The sequence below is a fragment of the Ambystoma mexicanum genome, chromosome 2p, assembly GCF_040938575.1.
Source record: "Ambystoma mexicanum isolate Mex_15411 chromosome 2p, UKY_AmexF1_1, whole genome shotgun sequence".
NCBI classification, from domain to species: Eukaryota; Metazoa; Chordata; class Amphibia; order Caudata; family Ambystomatidae; genus Ambystoma; species Ambystoma mexicanum.
Genome location: NC_090923.1, coordinates 1,387,793,455 through 1,387,812,594, shown reverse-complemented (window position 1 = coordinate 1,387,812,594; position 19,140 = coordinate 1,387,793,455). Strand labels below are relative to the sequence as shown.

The following is a 19,140-nucleotide window of genomic DNA, read 5'->3' as shown; positions in this document are numbered from 1 at the left end:
TGCTTTTATTAAACACTCATTTCTACTCAGAGACACATGAATACACCGAATCTTTGATGAAGGCAGAACAATTCATTTGACATGAATGAGCAATACCAGTCAGGAGAACAGACTAGGCTCCAACTGTATTCAAAGGCCCAAATCATTATGAACATTACGGAGTCTCACAAAGTAGTTCAGTCATGAAAATTCAAGTAGAATACTGAAGCCAATAACCGTTTATGCCATTGGAACTTAAGCCGCACACGCATTCAAGAACACATCATAGCCATAGTGCATGACGTCAACATTATGGATAAAGGCCCACCTTGAGCTGGAGTCAAAGGCAGGATGCCTCATGAGCAAACACGGATATCCTGAGCTTTTGCACCAGTGTGCCTTGCAGAACTGCCTGGTTTATCTAAGACGCTACAAATAAGGAAAAACAGCATTCTACACAGTTCTAAAGTTACCCTCCTTAGAAGTACCCATTGTCATAAAGGGGTAGTATGACAGAATTATGCAGGAGACACTAGTGGAAGAATAATCACGAGTCTCTTGATTGTGACTTCTTAAAAACGATTGGCTATTCCTTTTGTTTTTCAAGCACGCATAACCATTATGTAGCTAACTGACAAGCTTGCAGGCGGGTGAACAAGGGATGTCTGTACCAGCATAGCCTGCAATAGTTGTCTCATACCCCTGACCAAAAGGGAGGAAATTCGAAAATCTAGTCTGGGTCGTGTCAGCATACCACCTAGGCTGTAAACATCACAGGGCTCATCCATGCAGTGCATGTATAATCGTCTATTTCAGCGAAGCAGAACCAACATTTGGGAAACCTATATAGCCTCAGACACAATGGGATTAACAGTACACAGGCCTGGTAGCCTCTATGTGAGCAGGCTCATCTTAATGACAGGACAGCGAGTCTTAACATCGAGCAGGTGGTGAAGCAGGGAGAAGCCCACACTGAGCAAGATGGCTGGGCTGGGGCAGAGAGTGAGCCACAAAATGACCTCTGACTGTGTGCCCATATGGATTATTATCTGAGAATAATCCACCAAAAACAGATAGTCACATGCAGAGTACAAAGAACAGTTCAAGTGTACACAAATATAAAAAAAAGTGTCAATAGCACTAGCCTACCCTACACCCTTTTCTGAGACATTTGTCATAAATAGATAGGCTGTCTTTTTTTCTAAAGATCTTTTAGGTCGGTTATTACCAGCAGCTTGCTGCTTGGCCTTGGTGGTTGAGCAATAATGGGTACAGGATAGTCCGACAGCCACCAACAGAAAACTGAAAGGCACGAAAAAGGTTTTTATTACGATAGTTTATTCCAACCAATCCTGAACATCTACTGGCCCTTCGGGTATCCTTTAAACTAATAGGGGTACTACTTCTCACAGTGCTATTATTATGAGGCGTAAACAACTACAGAAAGTAATAGTGGTTTGGATGCATGCATCTCCATCTTCAGGGATACAGCCCCGAACTAGCTTCCCTATAAGCCTCAGGGCTATGTCGCCAAGCACACTTCTTGCTTTCTTTTGTCCAAGGGATCCAGCACCTTACTCGCTTCCCTGTCAATCTGTAATGTCAGAGAGCCAACTCCTCCTGAGGTAAGGAAGAAAATGAAGCCTTGATATGTGCCTCAAACATCATGGGAGCAACTCTTATGTTTTTCTGGTCTAACAATCTCAGCACAGGCCCTACACAAAATCCAAAACTCAGATGTACCATTGACAAGAAATTATCATTTAACCATAAGGTTTTTCTCAACAGTTTGCAGATGTCACTTTAATCTGAACGTACTCGTTCTTTATCACGTTTACTCAGATTTCTTCCTTTAACATCATATTTGTACAAACAAATCTTATACCAATTAAAATGGTTATTCCGAAAATAGGCTAACACATCACAACTACATCCTGCTGATATAAAAATTATAAATAAAAGTACATTCACTTGATAACCCAATATCAAACCTCCAAGATGCACAGTTATTAGACATCAATGGTTGCAATAATTTGATCTGAACATACTCACTGTAAAACAAACACGTTTACGAGCTTCCTGGATCACGGTTGCAATTCAGACTTTACAAGAGCTATTTTCATATATTCGGCTATACCATCATAGGGACGATGGCTCGTCGGGGTTAATTAACAGAAAGATAGCTTCAGCACAAGATCTAATATTATTTCTCAAGAAGAGCAGTTTTAACAATTTTTCTCCAATCGAGCCTGTAGAAGGGACAGAGTACAACGAAATGCAACAAATCCTCTTCGTGTCAGATCGCAAAATCACTTATAGGGCCATTGAACCAGCTCCTTTGTTTTTTAAGCGGAAGTTGATTCATTCACATCATTGCCAATAACCTTCTATCATCAGGGGACTGCACTGTCACAGCAACGCAATGGTCACTGTGGTAACGCTGGCATCAAAGACATTAAGGATTTTCACTATACCAGACTGGCTAATCTATTACCGGTCTAGTCTGTTTCCAAGATTGCGGTTGCATCTTCCGCCTTCCATTTAACCTGCAGAGATCACAGGCATAGTTATTGTTCTTCGCTTGGCAAGACGCTAGCTTTCTCTTGACCTCTCCACTTTCACTTGGCTCCCTTGCTTTCCCTTTGTCTATTGCCCCCTCCTTTGCTGCATATTTTGTCTCCTGCTTCGATCCTGCCTGTGGTTCCTATTGTGTGTCCTCCAGTTCGTCTCCTGCCTGGGTCTTTGTTCCTCAGATGTTCATTACTTCCTGGATACCTTCCATTCTTGGATTTAATACTGTGACCGACTTCTGCCATTTCGATTATGGGGTTTTCAAGCCTTAATTAGCTTTTCTCCCTTCGAGGCATTTCCCTCCAGACCCACCCAAGCTGTCTAGACCAGTCGCCTCAGGTAGACACTGGGGCAGCAGGTAGTGAACAAATAGGAGGAAAGTTGAAAAGCATCAAGAAGACTCAAAAGGAACACATAAGAAGAGATGACTCCAGCACACGAGGTGAGACTTATCTTACAAATTCCCTGTGTTTCCCAGAGGATAGACTTTTGAACTTGCATATATCTGCATTGGTGATAGGGGCTGGATTTTCTGTATATCAATTGCTTTGACTTTTTCTACCCAAGCTTCCACTGCTGATTTAATCTGGCTCCTTCTGCCTGAATTTGAGAGCGTGCCTAGAGGCCCAACTGGTCGTGCTTAAAACTTTCACCTCCCCCGAGCCAATATTATTTACTGCTACACATAGAAGACTCCATTTCTAAGACGGCAGCAATAGAATTGGGGTTTGTTGAGGCCGAATTTAATAACAAAAAATATGACACCAATTGGAGTACCTGGGAGGAGGCCTAGCAATTGCTGCAAAAATGTGTTCTGAACTGTCAGTAGAGACTTAGAATTGCAAAAACCCTACATTTCAGACCTACGGAGAATTATCGCTGAGACTTTCATTTTGAAAACCTCCAATCACTTGTCTAATCTCTGGGCCCCATATGTAAAATAATACCTAGCTAGGCCCTTCAATCTAAGTGCTGCCCTCACCAGGTGCCATTCCTTGTAAATAAAAAAGCCGAGATATGAATACCGCTCTACTAATTCTTTCACTGCCTAAAAACCATTTGTGCGTTTTCCCTTGTTTGCCAAAAACGATTCTTTTGATCTAAGAGTTATTTAATTTTAACCTGTGCTTAGCTGCATATGCTTTGGTGTAGGTGAGCCCTGGGTCAAGGCCACCTGGTTTTAAAGAAAGAATGACCATAGCATCCGCATATACAAGAGCATTGTAATCTAGATTTTTCATGGAAGGTGGAAATAGCCCAGCCCCTACACAAAATACTTTGACACAAAATGATCATTTGCCCATCAGGTTTTTCTCAACAGTTTGCAGATGTTACTTTAACCAGCAAGACTTTACTCGCCGTGAAAATGAACCTAAAAAATCCATCTGGTTCGCACACTGGTCACTTCTGTATTAGACCACTGCAACAATTTCCTAATGGGTCGTCCCAAAAAAGGTAGCCCACCTGCATGTGGTTAAAATTAGATAAGCACAACTCATTTTTGAGTAAAAAAGAAATAGGATAATGTTTCTGGAGCCTTCAAAACCCTTGCTTGACAACCAACCCAATCATGCATCAAATTTCTACAGAGCATCATAAGGAAAACAGTCTAGCCGCCCTGCCTTACTTAGATCTACCAGATATGATGATCATGTGTTATTTATATAGCTCTTTCGCCAAAGCGCTATATAACATATTTACATACACTACCACCCAACCAAAGTTGGTACTCATTTATCGACCTTAGAAGGATGAAAGGCTGAGTTGGCCTGGCTGGGATTCGAACCTGCGACCTGTAGATCACACACAGATCAGCACAACCAGCCCTGCAGATAAGGGGTGTATCAGCACTTCTTACTCACACAAATAGGCAAATACTACCAAATAAAAACAGAGAGTAAAAATACTCCCAAGAAGAAAATAGGAAACAGACGCGAAGAACCTTGTGCCCCTGCTTTCATCCACATCGCTCCATGAATATCCAGTTGTGCACATAGTCCCACAGGAAGAAACTACTATTATTAGTGTCTAATTGGAAGAAGTACACATGTATCTTTTAATGTGTATCAACTAGGGGCAAATGAATGATTATTACAAAAACATTTCCATTTTCCAGTTAAGATATTTTTGCTTGCTTATAAAATACACTCATTGGGAATTGGACTTACGTTTTTACTCCCTAAAAAATAATTTTACTCCCAACTTTAAAAAATAAGGAGTAAATTACTCCCACTTCAAAATCTTATCTGAGGGCAGAGATGAGGAAACACCTACAGTTGTTAATTGAACTAGTCCACAGAGAAGTAATGTTTCTCCTGGGAAAGGCTGCAATAAGACAATATGGGGAGGGACAGAGATCGGAAAGATTGCTGGCTAAAGCTGCCGAATCAGAAAATCACAGGGATCAGGTGTTGTCGAAAAACACACAGGGAACACAAAGGTTCACAGACCTGGAGATTGTTCAAGAATTCTGTCTGTTTTATGGTCAGTTATTCTCCTTTCAGGTCTGGGCTTCTAAACACACAGTGATGGATTACCTAGAACAAGTGGCCTTATATTGGTGCACGGAGGAGGAACGAGAGTGGTTGAGTCGTCTCCTGTCTCTTGAGGAGGTGCTAGGGGCTATCAGATCTTTCCCATCCAGGAAATCCCCAGGGCTGGACGGATTCACAGCAGAGTTCTATAAATACTATGCTGTAAAGCTTGCCCCCCACCTGCGGCAGATGTTTCATCAAAGCTTGAGGGACAACCGATTACCAGAGTCTCTGAGAGTGGCGGTGATGATAGTGCTGCTCAAACCGGACAAGGCTCTAGACGATTGCTCCTCCTACCGACCCATATCCCTCATCAACTTGGATAATTAAAATCATGGCAAAAATGATGGAGTCTAGATTGGCGCCCCTGATAAAAAGAATGGTGAAAGCAGACCAGTCTGGGTTCATACCTGGCCACTCCCCCTCTCATGGCCTCTGTAGGTTGTTTGGGCTATTATCCGTGGTGCAACAGAACAAACCAATAATAGCAGCACTTTTGGATGCCACAAAAGCATTTGACTCAGTGGAGTGGCCCTTCATCTTTGAGATATTACACCGGATGGGGTTGGGGGAGCAATTCATCTCAGGGTCATTACTATACACACTCCCTAAGGCTAAGATCAGGGTGAACGGTCATCTCACCCCAAATATAATGTTGGGAAGAGGCACCCGGCAGGGATGCCCCGTTACCGCTGCTGTTCGCACTGGCGATAGAGCCACTGGTGACGGCAATCAGGGAAAGACACTTACATAGAGGGGTTCAGTTATGCAAACCTAGGGTAGCGATCTCTCTCTATGCAGACGATTGGTGCTTTTTGTATCAGACCCCGAACGCAATCTTGACCCAATTATGCGGGACGTATTGTTGTTTGGGGATTTCTCACGGCTCAAGATTAAATCCACAAAATCAGTTCTTTTCACGCTGACAAAGAGTATGACAATACGCAGACGGGTGGGGGTTTCAATGGCATGTTGATTATACTCGATACCTGGGGGTTAATATAGCCCGCAACCCGTCGGTTCTATATAAACACAATTATCAGAAAGTGTTGGAACAGGTCAAAAATGCAATGGACAGATGGATGAACCTACCTCTTAATCCCTATGGCAGGGTTTCTTTGGTCAAAATGGTGATACTTCCTCGGTTTTTATACGTGTTTCTCAACATTACGTCGGCACCACCCAGAAGATACTTCCAAGACCTTCGATCTGCGACGCTACAGTTCATTTGGGCTGGGAAACAGGTCGGTGTCTCGTGGGACAAGATGGTGGCCCCGGGACATGGTGGGGGGGTGGTTTACCAGATTTTGAGACCTATTACAATGTTGCTCAAGCAGGGTTCCTTTTGTACAGGTTCGGGGGGCATGGGACAGGGAACACGTAGAGGTGGAAAGGGCAATAGCATCCCCATTTCTTCTACGGCTTGTTATACTGACAGCACCTGATAGGACGCCCAACTCAGATAATATGGTGCAGCTGACCCGCAGAGCATGGACCCAAAATGAGCACAAATCCAGGGGGGAGATCATCTATTCCCCAGGACTGCCGATTATTTACATCCCCGGGATTCCCCTCACTAGTGAAAAAAGTTATGTTGCTTTTACAAAGTGCCTGAGATTGACTTCCTTCCGTGAGCTGTTTCAAAAGGGGCAGTATATAACGCTAGTAGAGGTGTTTCTGTATTTCCGGCTATGAAACTCCATAAAGCAGGTGTTCTTGACCTTCCCCAGGCAACCTGAAGCGGCTCCAATACTGGATAAAATACTCTGGGGCACGCGTGATAGGAGAGTGTTCCCAACCATGTACGCTATGTGCCTTGATACTAGGAGTAGGACAAACTCCTCCCCTCGTGAGAAATGGGAGCTCTCACTGGATTGTGTCATAACAGATGATACCTGGAGGTAGTACTGTGAGGGTACGAGGAAAGTGGCCCTCAACGCTATATACAAGCTGATCCACTTCAAGTACTTGATCCATTTCAAGTACTTGCTTCAATTCTACCACACATCAGCATTGTTGCACCAGTAGAACCCCCCCTCCCCCACACCGACACCACGGACAGATGCGCAAGATGCCTTCCGCGCCGGCAACCTTCCTGCATCTAGCGTGGGAATGCCTGAGAATTGCTCATTTCTGGGGACAAGTATGTGAGTCACTTAGCGAGATGACGGGGGAGCAGATGACCCTGAACCAACTGACGGCACTATTGGGTTACACTAAATCAATTTCGAGGGGTATGAGAAAAAACTGATTGGGCTGCTTCTACTCCTGGCCAAAAGACGGGTAGCAATGGTGTGGTGGGAGGGATAAAAATATCCAAAGTTAAACCAATGGTAAGCCGATATCATGTATTGCAATTATATGGAAACAGTGTACAGTAAACTATCATATCAAGCTAGCTCCACAGATATATGGGGTCCAAATGTACAGCACCTGATGACACAGGCACGTGAGCTGGAGGGCAACCCATACAATCCCCCAGGAACCCCAGAAATATAGTCATAGTGAGAGTTGATGCTGAATGACACTCCCATAGACAAATCGGAATTGCAATGACATGTAATCGAGACGTTGTACTGAATGTAACTAAGACCGGTGAGTTAGAAGATTCACAAATGTGATGCTCAAAACAGATTGTATCTAGATCAATGCACTTCAATTTAATGTACCGTACCTGAACCAAAGCATAAGGGTCGTTTGTTGAAGTTGGCACCATAGTGCCGGTTGTGTTGAAAAATGCCAATAAAAATAAGTTTAAAAAAAAAGAACAATCTTGCGGGCACATCCCTCTGAGCTATCTCCCAAACAGATTGTTGTTGTTTTCCTCGACTTACAAAGTGGGTGGGGCTGAGGAACCTAACCATTTCCGAGCAGTTCTTGTGGAATGTTATACCACTACACCTAAAGGCAGGAACTTAATCAAGTAACTTTGCGAAAATAGCATTAAAACTCTCCTTTTCCTAAATGCATTTGCTGCCTCTGGGAGGCATAGAAATTTAGATTTAGACACAAGTATCAAAAACACTTTAAAATGTGATTGTTTTTTTTTTTCAAATGAAATAGGCTAGCCACTCAGTAGTGTGAAAACCTTTAACCCATTCTACCTCCTCCTCTCTCCCCCCATGTCAGCCTTTTTCTCTTCAAAGCCCTCCTTGTCTTCTTCCATATTCTAAAGTATCTGGTACATATGTTGGCGCAGTCCAAAACACTAAAAATAAAATACATCTTCAACAGGATTAAATTACCCAACTCACTTCTTGCTGTCCTTCCAGAGTATCCTGCATCCTAACCGCCGAGTCTAAATAGTGTGCTTGTTTACCTGCCTGCATGATAGTTGATTCTGCCCATTACACCTGTGTTTAGAAAAGAAAGTGTTTTTTTCCATTTCATTTTGGTTTCTCCTTCTAGCTGCGCTTACACTCCTTGAAATCTGTGCCTCCTGATGCCTGTTGTAATCCTCTGACTTCTCCCTCTTACCCTGTGCTTTTTTAATGTTTCCATTTGCCATTTGCTGCATTGACTCGTCTCCTCTGATTGCTGCTAGGTCGCCTTGTGAGTTTGGCAGTATAGTGCAACCCCCTTCCCTGCTCTCCAGCACCCCCCCCCCACACCTTTCAACTATGATGCTCTCCATCTCTCCTATCTTATTCTTTCATTCCCACCCCTCTCTCGAATTCTGGGAAGACTTTTTTTTTTAAACACTCCTGGTCTCCAACGCTGGATTGCCCATTGCTGACACCTACGTCAACGCTACCTCCAGACAGACTACGACTGACATCCTCTTCGCTGTCCCCTCTGCTGACCTATGGACTTCCCATATGGTCTCTATCCTCTGCCCTTTTTCCACTTCACCCAGTAATGGAGGCACCAGATGGGAAGAGCTTTTGGCACATTTATCATCCAGATGCATCAATAAAGTTTATCAGAATGGCACTATCATGGCCCAGGACTCTCAACCAAACCTCATCCTTCTCGACAGGTGTCTTCTCTCTCATTAATTTCCTTCCTCCTCCTGCAGTCCCCCTTCTGCCTCCCCCCAGGCTTCTTCTCCCTAGCCCTAGTAGACACCTGGAGACTAATGCAGGGAAGGATACACCTTTGCTCCCATGCTCACAGATCCCACTCCAGGATCGACTATATATGGCTGTCCAGCTTGATTATGGGTAAGGCCACTGACCTAGCCCTAGGAGCCACTACTCTCTCTGATCATACCCCAATGACCCTCGTACTGGAAAGGAACAGGGGACCACCGGGGCTCTGGAAATGAAGATACCCGGCACAGCTGTTCAAAAATATAACGTTAGCGCAAGAAGTGACAGAGGAAATAGAAAGCTTTGCGGAGACCAACAAAATCGGGGACACCACCTGGCAAGACGCCCTCAAAGCGACACTCAGAGGCAAGATCATAGCCATAAATAAAAGCAAGACGCGCAAGGGAACTGAAGCTGGAGGAAGCCCGATTAGAAATGAAATGAAAAGATATTATGAGCAAAATGGGGCAGAAACAAACCCCTGCGGTAAAAATGGGATATAGGGCAATACAGGGACAACTAGACACTATACAAACCAGGGCGGCGGAGTGTAACCTGCTCCGCCTTAAACAGAAGATTTACGTTAAAGCCAACGGATTGGGCCGCCTCCTAGCTAAAATGTTGAGGAAAGGGACAGACCCATTCTGAAGATTAAGCAACAGGGAGGTTGGACGAGCACCAAGACTGAAGACATAGAAAGGGAGTTTGTGAAATACTACTCCTCTTTGTATGGCTCCAATCGCCCGTCCTTTGAAATCCAGGAAGCCTACCTGAGAGAGGTAGACTTACGCTAGCTAACGGGAGAAGAAAGGGAAGCCTTGGAAGGGGATATCACAAAGGACGAGGTTAGGGCCGCCATAAACTCACTACCAAGCAACAAATCCCCGGTCACCTCGCGAACCTGTTCAACCACATAGGGCAGTCCACAACACTACCGAAACAATGGAAGAGGCCAACTTGATACTAATCCCCAAAAGGGTAAAGACCGACTGAGTGCGGGTCATACCGCCCGATCGCATTAATAAATGTGGAAGCGAAAATCCACACCAAAATCCTTGCCACCAGGCTCGAGACGATCCTCCCCAAGCTTGTCAAAGCGGACCAGTCAGGCTTCGTTAAGGGAAGACAGACGGGAGACAACATATGTTTTTCCTTATGGGGTAGTTCATGAAAGTTTTTTTATTAATTGTGTGCATTTTGTTTAATTAAAGATCCTGTTTGTTATAGAACTTTGGTAAAACATTCTTTTATTTTGGTAATGGGCCGGAATGTCATCTGCAGGGCTGCGAGAGACCTAACTTTTTGATTTTTATAAACATAAAATGATGCAGGTGATTCTGTTTCTGAAAGAAAGGTTTGCTAATCAGACCGCCATTTCATAAATGCTGCATGCCAAAATGATATTGCCAACATGTGCCCTCACTGAGATAGTCTGCAGACACCCTCAGCCCCAGCTCGGCAGTGGCACGGAGTAGGCCACATGTGCATCCCCGACAGCTGCTGGAACACACAGTTCCTGCAGGCACAAATGGCTTTTTAACGATCTGCACCTCTGATCTCAATTATAAGAATTGTGCAATCTGGTCAGTCTGGTGGCATGTAAATCTTTCAAAATAAGCCATACCCGGCTGTGGCATGGTGACCGCTAACAGCACACAATTATACAGCCACAACAATGAGATAGCACTACTGTCAGCTCTTAGAGCACAGCTCAGTTATGACAAGACTGATGTATATTTATATCTAGCATGTCTGTCTCCAAGGCTGCTATCTGAGACAATAGCCAGGCTGCTGCCATTTTTTTATCCCTATGCAGGGAGGCAACACCTTCCCTCAGGGCACAGGAAATTCCCCCAGATTTCACGAGAGCTGGTGCTTCAGAGGCAGCACTGACATGTTATAAATACCTTATCATATCATAACAAAGCGACTCTCACAACAGGGTGCTGACCACTGGAGTGCCTTCTAGGTCAATATGCATGGGAAAGTTAGAGTAGTCGGAGAGGGGAGGCGAGCTCAAAGAAGGATCCTGCCATCTTGGTTTCCATTGGAGCTCTCTTCCTTTTCCCGTCCCTTCCACTTCCAGCAGACCGGGTACTCTGGGAATGATGACGAATGGAAAAGGGCACTTGTTATAACCATATTGGAGCATGCTTGTTTGGTACCAATCCCCTGACATTTTGCCTTTAAAAAGAGAAGAGCATCCCCACATTCTTCGTTTAATCTTTGAACCATCAAGAGAAGACGAAGGATACCCTGGACCTATGTTGGAAATGCAGTTCATTCCCCAAGTGATCCACCAATGAGATGAGGATAGAACGCATCCAAGGCAGACAAGAACTCTGTTTCATGTAGACCCAAGGCTCAAACCCCTTAAGTTGAGTAAACACTCTGCCCCTGACTGCGGCTAGTCACCTGAACAGCGAGCAGCAATATGCAACAACTTTACGCGTCTGAAAGTTGTCCTTTTGTCGCCAGGACAGCTCAAAGGCGAACAATGAAACAGTCCAAAGCTGTATACATGTCTCACGCTTTGCACAGATTTTACTGTCAGGGCGACTATTCTCACACATGAAATGAGCACCATACCTAGTGTGCATTGCATGTTTAGAAGGAATGCACATTTGAATTACTATCACAGACATATTTGATAAATTAGTGGTCAGTCTTATGTTACCAAAATGCATGTAGTTATGCAAAGCAGCTTCATCCTATATTCAGGGCACCTACATTATTGGACACCTAGGTCCGCCCCTCAGTCCCGTCCACACCACTGACAATCCCCACGCGTGGAGGAGAGGGAGTTTCCCCCAGTAAATGTTGTCAATTTCCAGCACTGACTACTCATCCCTGTACTCCATACATGCCAACTATGATGTCTAGTGAGTGGACCGCCTCACGCTGCCGGTCAGCCGCTCTCATGCACACAATGATGAGCCAACACAGGAGCTGGGTTACAACACCTCTTTACTGTATCAACATCTAATACGAACTAACATTTGAGCGGTAACCACCGCCCATTCACACACGTGGGTCGCAGCCCACTAACTGAGGCAATAAACAGAGGACTCATCCTATAAATAAACTAGACAGTGGTGACACCACACCCTCCTGTTACTAAACATTTAGTCATGCTCTCAGTTCATTTCTTCGATGAGGCGAGGGGGTTTCTTTCTTGTTCTTTGGGGTCGACAATCCCCTTTTGCCGATGGCTCTGTCCATGCCTCGGGCACCATGTCGTTTTCAGAATCTTCCCCGTCTCCTTCATAGGGAGCGTCCCATTGAGAGGGAGTGTCATTCATGCTTGTGTCACCTGAGTATTTGGTGCCAGGCATCCGTCTGAAGTGAGATGAGTTCCTTGTGATGGACCTACGGTCTCCTTCCGCGGTGATGAGTGATCCTTTCTTCTTGACAATGATGAGGTGTTCTTCATTGAAAGGAGCTATGTTTTTGCACTGTTGAGGTTGTCGGACCACTACCAGATCCCCTGGCGCCAGGTCACTTCTTTTAGCCCTGCGAGTGGCGTCGGCTGCTCTTTTCATATTCTCCTTCATGAGTGTGTCTCTCTTTCTCATTTAGGTGTCATTCTCGTAGTAATCTTCTTCAACTGCCACATGTGGTAGTCGCATTCTGATTATTCGCCCGAACATTACCTCGGATGGTGACTTTCCTGTGGTGCTGTGTGGTGTGGTTCTGTAATCTCGCATGAGTTGGTATAACAGTTTTTCAACCGGTTCTCCTGTGATGCGTGCGATCTGTGTCGTGAGTTTAATGTTACTCACGAATCTTTCTACTGTTCCGTTTGCCTGTGGCCATAGGGGTGTCACCTTCATGTGCCAAAAACCCATGTATTCTGCAAACCTTTGGAAATCTTGTCCAGTGAATGGGGGTCCATTGTCGGACTTGACTACCTTAGGTATTCCATAGGTTGCAAACATCCGATCCAGGGCTGGGATGGTGTGATGTGCAGAGGTGGACGGGACAATCTGGAGGTCAGGATATCTTGAATATTCGTCCACAGCTACCAGTATGTATTCACCCAATTCCATGGGCCCAAAATGGTCGATAGCTATCTCCTCCCATGTTCCTTCGGGGCGTGAAGTATTCCGTGAGCGAGGTCTTTAACTTGGCGTAAGTGTCTATGGTGTTTTCCGGTATTTCGTCGAGGATGTCTCGCACGTTGGATCCTACGGCATGATTCAGGAGGTTTAGTTTTTGTTCATCCTCTAGTGGTCCGGCCGCTTTCAGGCAGGCTTCGAAATCCCTCAGCCACCTTTTCCATCTTGATCCGAGGGTGCCGGTGTCAGTGAGGTCAAAATTTGCTGGCAATTGGGCTAAGAGGCTGGCTGTCATCTTCCTGTCTGGCTGGAGTCACAGGGAGTGTCAGTGACTCCCCTTCCGATCCACTCATGGGCCGATTTTAGGTGTATTCCTGCCGCTTGTTGTGCTGAGCTGGGCTTCCCTTTCTCTGGGCGTGGCGAAGGTCTTTGCGTCTGGCAGGGCGATGTGCCACATCGTGACAGATTTGTGGGGCCTTGTGTTGAAGGTATGGCCCGCTGTCTTGTGGTGTGGGAGTCCGGGAATCCCCTCGTGCGCGCGTTGGGGCTTGTGGTGCTAGGAGGGTCGCTGCGCCACGTGTCTGCAGCACTGCGGACCTTAAATTTTGATACGTGGAATGCCCGTGTTCGGTGCCGCTGACCCTCCAGGAGAGGTTGCTGCCCTGCTTGAAGTTGGGCCTTATTTGTGGCTCTCGTTGGGGCGTGTGATCTTACCCTTATTTTCACGTGTAGAAAACGGGAGGGCCGTGCCTCCACCGCTCCTCTTGGAGTCGCTTGTCCCTTCGTTGCCGTCGGCGGGAGGCCAGTGCTCCTCAACCGCCCGGAGGTTGCGAGCAGGGAGCCGCTGCTCCACCTGCCGGTGACTTGATGCGCCTGCTGGTGCCGTTGGCGGGAGAGACTTCCCTCCTCTCCGCCCGGGTGGATAGTACGCGGGGAGCTGCTACGACTGCTCCACCCGCGTAGCCCACGTGCGTTGGAGCTTCAATAGAGCTTGCGCACAGCTCTTGCTGACGGTGGGGAGCCTTCTCGCTCCGACCCACAGTCTCCGGGATCCCTCGACCAGGTGATGGTCCCATGGCTCCAGTGGTGCCCGACTGCACACCACAAGCGTTTCGGACTTGAGGCGGCGGGCACGGTGGAGAACGTGTCCGCCTTATCGCCAATATGATGTCCAGTGAGTGGACCGCCTCACGCTGCCGGTCAGCCGCTCTCATGCACACAATGAGCCGACACAGGAGCTGGGGTGCAACACCTCTTTACTGTATCAACATCTAATACGAACTGCCGTTTGAGCGGTAACCCCGCCCATTCACAAACGTGGGTCGCAGCCCACTAACTATGGCAATAAACAGAGCACTCATCCTCTAAAACTAGACAGTGGTGACACCACACCAACCATCCCAATTTAGGCGGGAGACTCCCGATTTTTCACAGAAAAATATAGCTATTTTTCACGATCTCCCACCTAAAATAACAGTAGCCCCAATGCATTCCTATGAGAAAATGCACGTCTCCTGATTTCCCTGAGGAAATCTCCCTTCCAGGAGTGTCGGAATGTTGGCATGTATGGTACTCATGCAGAGCAGTAGTCATTCTGTCACAGGTATCACAGCACTATTGATGTTTTGTTTGCTTCTGTAACAGCTCACACCCCTCCTGAAGAGTACTGCCTGCGTTAGCCTAAGAGATGAAGGAACCTGTGCCCGTTTAGCTTTAGTATTGCTATCACTACTGATTTAGTACTAGTGTGGGGCTGAGTAGGAGTTTTATTTGCTACTAATCCCTGTACTGCTGCAGGGCAGTATTCCTTTCATCCCAATGTCATGCTGGCAACTCATTAAATCTCAGCCTACTGTTTTATGGCCAATATTGGAATATTTGGGGTTCTTAGAACAAAATTGATTCACTTTGCAGATGTTGCTTTTATTTAAAAAAAAAAAAACACACCCCTATGGCGTACTATTAAAGTGAGTTGATCCATATAACAATAGTGAACATTTTATTTATCGAACCCCACAAAGTTATTTGTCCCTTATAATCATAACAATGTATGCTCTCTATCATGTCCATACCACCCATTGTGATGTCAATGTACAAATGAAGGCGTCGACGTGTCTTTTTGTCGTTCTGGACCCTATAACCCCGAGAAGAGGTCCAGGAAAGAAACCCACTACGTCAGTGCACAATGGTGTTAACAATTTTGTTATTTTTTGTATTGTGAACGTTTTTTAATTATGTTTCCCTATGTCCAATACAAAACACACGTGACATTTCGGAGTCCAGACTTTTTAGAGGATGGTCTTTAAGTCCACCCACCACGTTACAGTTAATGACTTGTAATAGCAATTTATGGCGGCCATCTCGGAATGGAGTTGTTTTTTTACATGTATAACTACGAACTGTACACTAAGTAAATAAACATGAGACAATCGTTTACAAAACCAGTTGTACATTTTGTTTTCATTCAGAAACTTAACCATTAATGTTTTAAAACGTGGAGACATAAGTTTCCATTTGGTAAAAGTCTGTGTCAAAGGAAGCGAAATACTGCAACTTAGGATGTGACATATCATGTGCTACTGTATTCAGTTCGAACAAAAGTTGTTTTCCTTATGGTCGCTTGTATAAGTGATCCGCTCCATTCCAATATGGCCGCCAGGCTTGTATGCACTGTAGCTCCCATACAGTCTTCGCTGTCAGAGGTTGGAGGTTCACGCTTAAGTAGCACTTGTGCAACACTGCTAATATAAGCACCCTAAAACGCAGGAGCGTACCTTTAATTGTTTACTGCGCAGAGCCTTTAGTCGCTCTTTTCTTCGCAGAGCCTCCTCCTGCAGGCGCCCGACCTCCATCTTCGGATGCTGTTACCACGCACACAAACACCCGGACTGTGCTCTCAATCCCGACGTATAAAACAAGCTGAACGTCCCTTAAAAAGTCAAAACCTAGTTAGGTTCCTGGGCAAAAACAGGCATTGGCAAAGCCAACGGTTGTGCCTTTTCTATTGCATACATGCCAATATGTTTAATCACCTGGGATTGAGATTTTGTCTCGGAGAGAGAATAAAATATCCCTTTTGCATTGCATTGGGTTTAGGGTTATTTTAAAAGGATGAAAGTAAAAACAGCAACATTTTAGAGAACAATCAGGAGGGTTGGCATGTATGCTATTTGCAAACTGGCAGACAACTGTGATCCATAGCTCTCAACCTTTGTGGCTCCAGGGCGGGTGAAAACACCTGATTTTGTTTTTGGCGGTTGAAAGCCAATTGACTTATATGGGCCTTTAAGGGGCTTGGCAGGTGCGCATACATCCCAAGCCCCGCCCCACCCCCAATTTTCAATTAAAAATAGTTCTATTTTTTTTACTGTCTCCCGCCTGATATAATTATAACCTCAATGTAGTCCTATGGGAACATTATTCTCCAGATTTCTATTGTGAAATCTCCCTCTCGGGGGCTCCAGAATGTTGGCATGTCCATAGCTCTCAACCATTTGTCTCACAAAGGCGGGTGAAATCACCCGATTTTGTTTCTGGCGGGTGAGACGCCCATTGGAATGAATGGGCTTGCAGGCAGATTGGCGGGTGAGTCAGCCCTTTACAGGGCGGGTGACACCCGCCAAAAGCGGCTGAGTTGAGAGCTATGCATGTCTGGTTGAGTGAGCTGCTTACATAGCTGGGGAATTGAGAGGTATGTGTGATCTTTTTGCAGTATTCAATGACTACGATCTCAGTAAGTTTCCACACCACAGCAATATCTAATAGAATTCTGCTTTATTCAATACAAGCGCGTGCCTTCAGCATACATGCCAACATTTTGCCAGAGGGTGATTTTGTAACAGAAATCGGGAGAAGGGAATTGTCCTATTGGATTGAATTGGGGTTAAACATATTGTAGGAGGGAGAAAGTAAAAAATAGCAACATTTTGGGAGAAAAAATCACGAGTCTCCCACCCAAATCGGGAGGTTTGGCATGTATGCTTCAGCATATGTGCATTTCTTGCAGAGCAAGTCAGCTCTGCTTTCCTCTCCTTCTGTGTGCTTGTTCCCCCTCTACGTTCACTTGTCTTCCTGCCTTCTCCCATACTGGTCTTGCGAAACTCCAGAAATGTATCACACTTGCCATCTTGTCAATCCTACTGGGCCTTCCGCAAGCAATTTAAGACTTTACCCAGGATGCAACTACGACCAATCCAAGAACCAATAACAACTCTATCTTTGCCTGAACTCTTTGTCCAAGCTGATGTTACCTGCAATCTAAACCATGTAATCTGTAACCAGTGCCTTGATGCCCCTGTGTTAAGTGCACTATACAAATGTATAGATAAATAAATCTGCACCACACTTTGGGCACTACCTTCATTGGTGTGCTGAATTTGGATCCCGTAACTAAGTCTTTATGGTTCTGATTTTTTCACTGGATCCACTTCTTGTACTGCCATTATTTTGACAGCTCTTCTCCCATCATATTAAGGCCATACATGCCAACATTTTGTAGCACCTGGGAGGGAGATTTTAACAGGCCACAGTAAAGTACTGCAACACCCATACGGGCACAGTCCGAGGTAAAACCTGATATATCTCATATATATATATTATTTATATCAAAACAAACCAGGTGATCAAGAGAGTATAGAAGAGATCATAAAAATTCCTGGTATGTTATTGATATCCCCACTGTTCTGTGCAGACATGAGCTCCTCTAGTGATGAGGGAAAAGCTAACATTAGCCAGAAGAGGAGCCATACAGAGATGACTCAGGTCCTCCAAAAAGCCCTGGGGGCCTCGTTGGGACAAGGGCCACAGTAGGTAGCTCTGATGGAGGCCTGGCTCAAGTTCTCACAGGGCCTGAAGGAGATCAAAGGGCTAAAAGCACAGGGGAAAACTAAAGGGGGCAGAAAAGCAGCCCATAGGGGAGAAGAAGTACACCCCCCCTCGGGCTCACCAAAAAGCAGAAAGATGGTAAGAGAAGGAGAGTAAGAGTAAAAGCGGGGCCTAGCAGGGGGAGAGATAAACCCTCGGACACCTCTGATGAGCGTGAGGAGGACTGGGAGGAAGAATACTCAGAGGAAGAAGAAGTATATTCCATATCTTCCTCAGAAGAAGAAGGCCACAAAGCGCCAAAGCAAAAGAGGAAGGAGGAGACAGAGGAGGATGGTGCAGGTGACAATGATTTTGATCCTGAGGCACTAATCCACCCAAAGTCTTCCGAATGGGAGCCGCCAAAAAGAATTGCGGCCTACTTAAGAAAGTGCCTGAGGGTGCCCATAGCTAAGGTGGCTAGGAGTAAAATGATGAAGGAATGCCCTACACCTCACCTCCCAGAGGGTGCAGCAGATACACCCGAGATCAATGACAAAATGATCACGTTCATGAGTAAGTACACTAAGGACGTGAGGAAAGGTCTAGATAGGTCCTGGCGGTCATGCCAGGACAAAATGCTGGACATGACAGTGCCCCTCACTAAGATTCTACAGATTGGCGAAGAGGCTAGAGAAAAGGGGGAGCCAGTGGACCCGACGATCCTGATTGGGTGGGCCCAGAGGGCAATATGTATGTTGGGCAACGCCAACCACCCAATCACTACAGAGTGAAGGAGGTCTCTGCTGGTAAAGATAGAGCCTAAGCTAAGTGAACTAGCTTCTTAGGAGTCAGCGTCGACCGTGAAGGGAAAACTCTTTGGAGATTCCTTCATTAAAGAGTTGTCCAAGTTCGGTAACTCCTGTGCGGCACTGGGCAAGGCACAGGCCTCTCTCAAGAGAGTGTTTGGGAGACACATTTTTGGACGGGCCAGCAGAGGCAGGGGTCGGTCGGCTTGCTGATTCCACTTTAACAGATCCTACCAGGACAGAACGCAGTGGTGAGATCAGGAGGATCGAAGACAGACCCCCTTCTTCCCATAAAGGGGCAGAGGAAGGGGTAGAAGCTGGCGGCATGGAAAGCGTCAACAAAACAACTCAGGTGAGA

General features: G+C 45.7%; 1 protein-coding gene across 1 annotated transcript in view; it reads right to left on the bottom strand.

Moving 5' to 3' along the window:
- The window catches only part of CCDC12 (coiled-coil domain containing 12), a 531,323-nt gene extending 515,211 nt beyond the window's left edge, over positions 1–16,112 (bottom strand). Inside the window, exon 1 of the mRNA XM_069645806.1 lies at positions 15,948–16,112. Within this exon, the coding sequence (XP_069501907.1) occupies positions 15,948–16,025 (78 nt within the window). The 5' untranslated portion in view covers positions 16,026–16,112. The remainder of the gene's footprint in view (positions 1–15,947) is intronic.
- Positions 16,113–19,140: the final 3,028 nt, after the last annotated feature.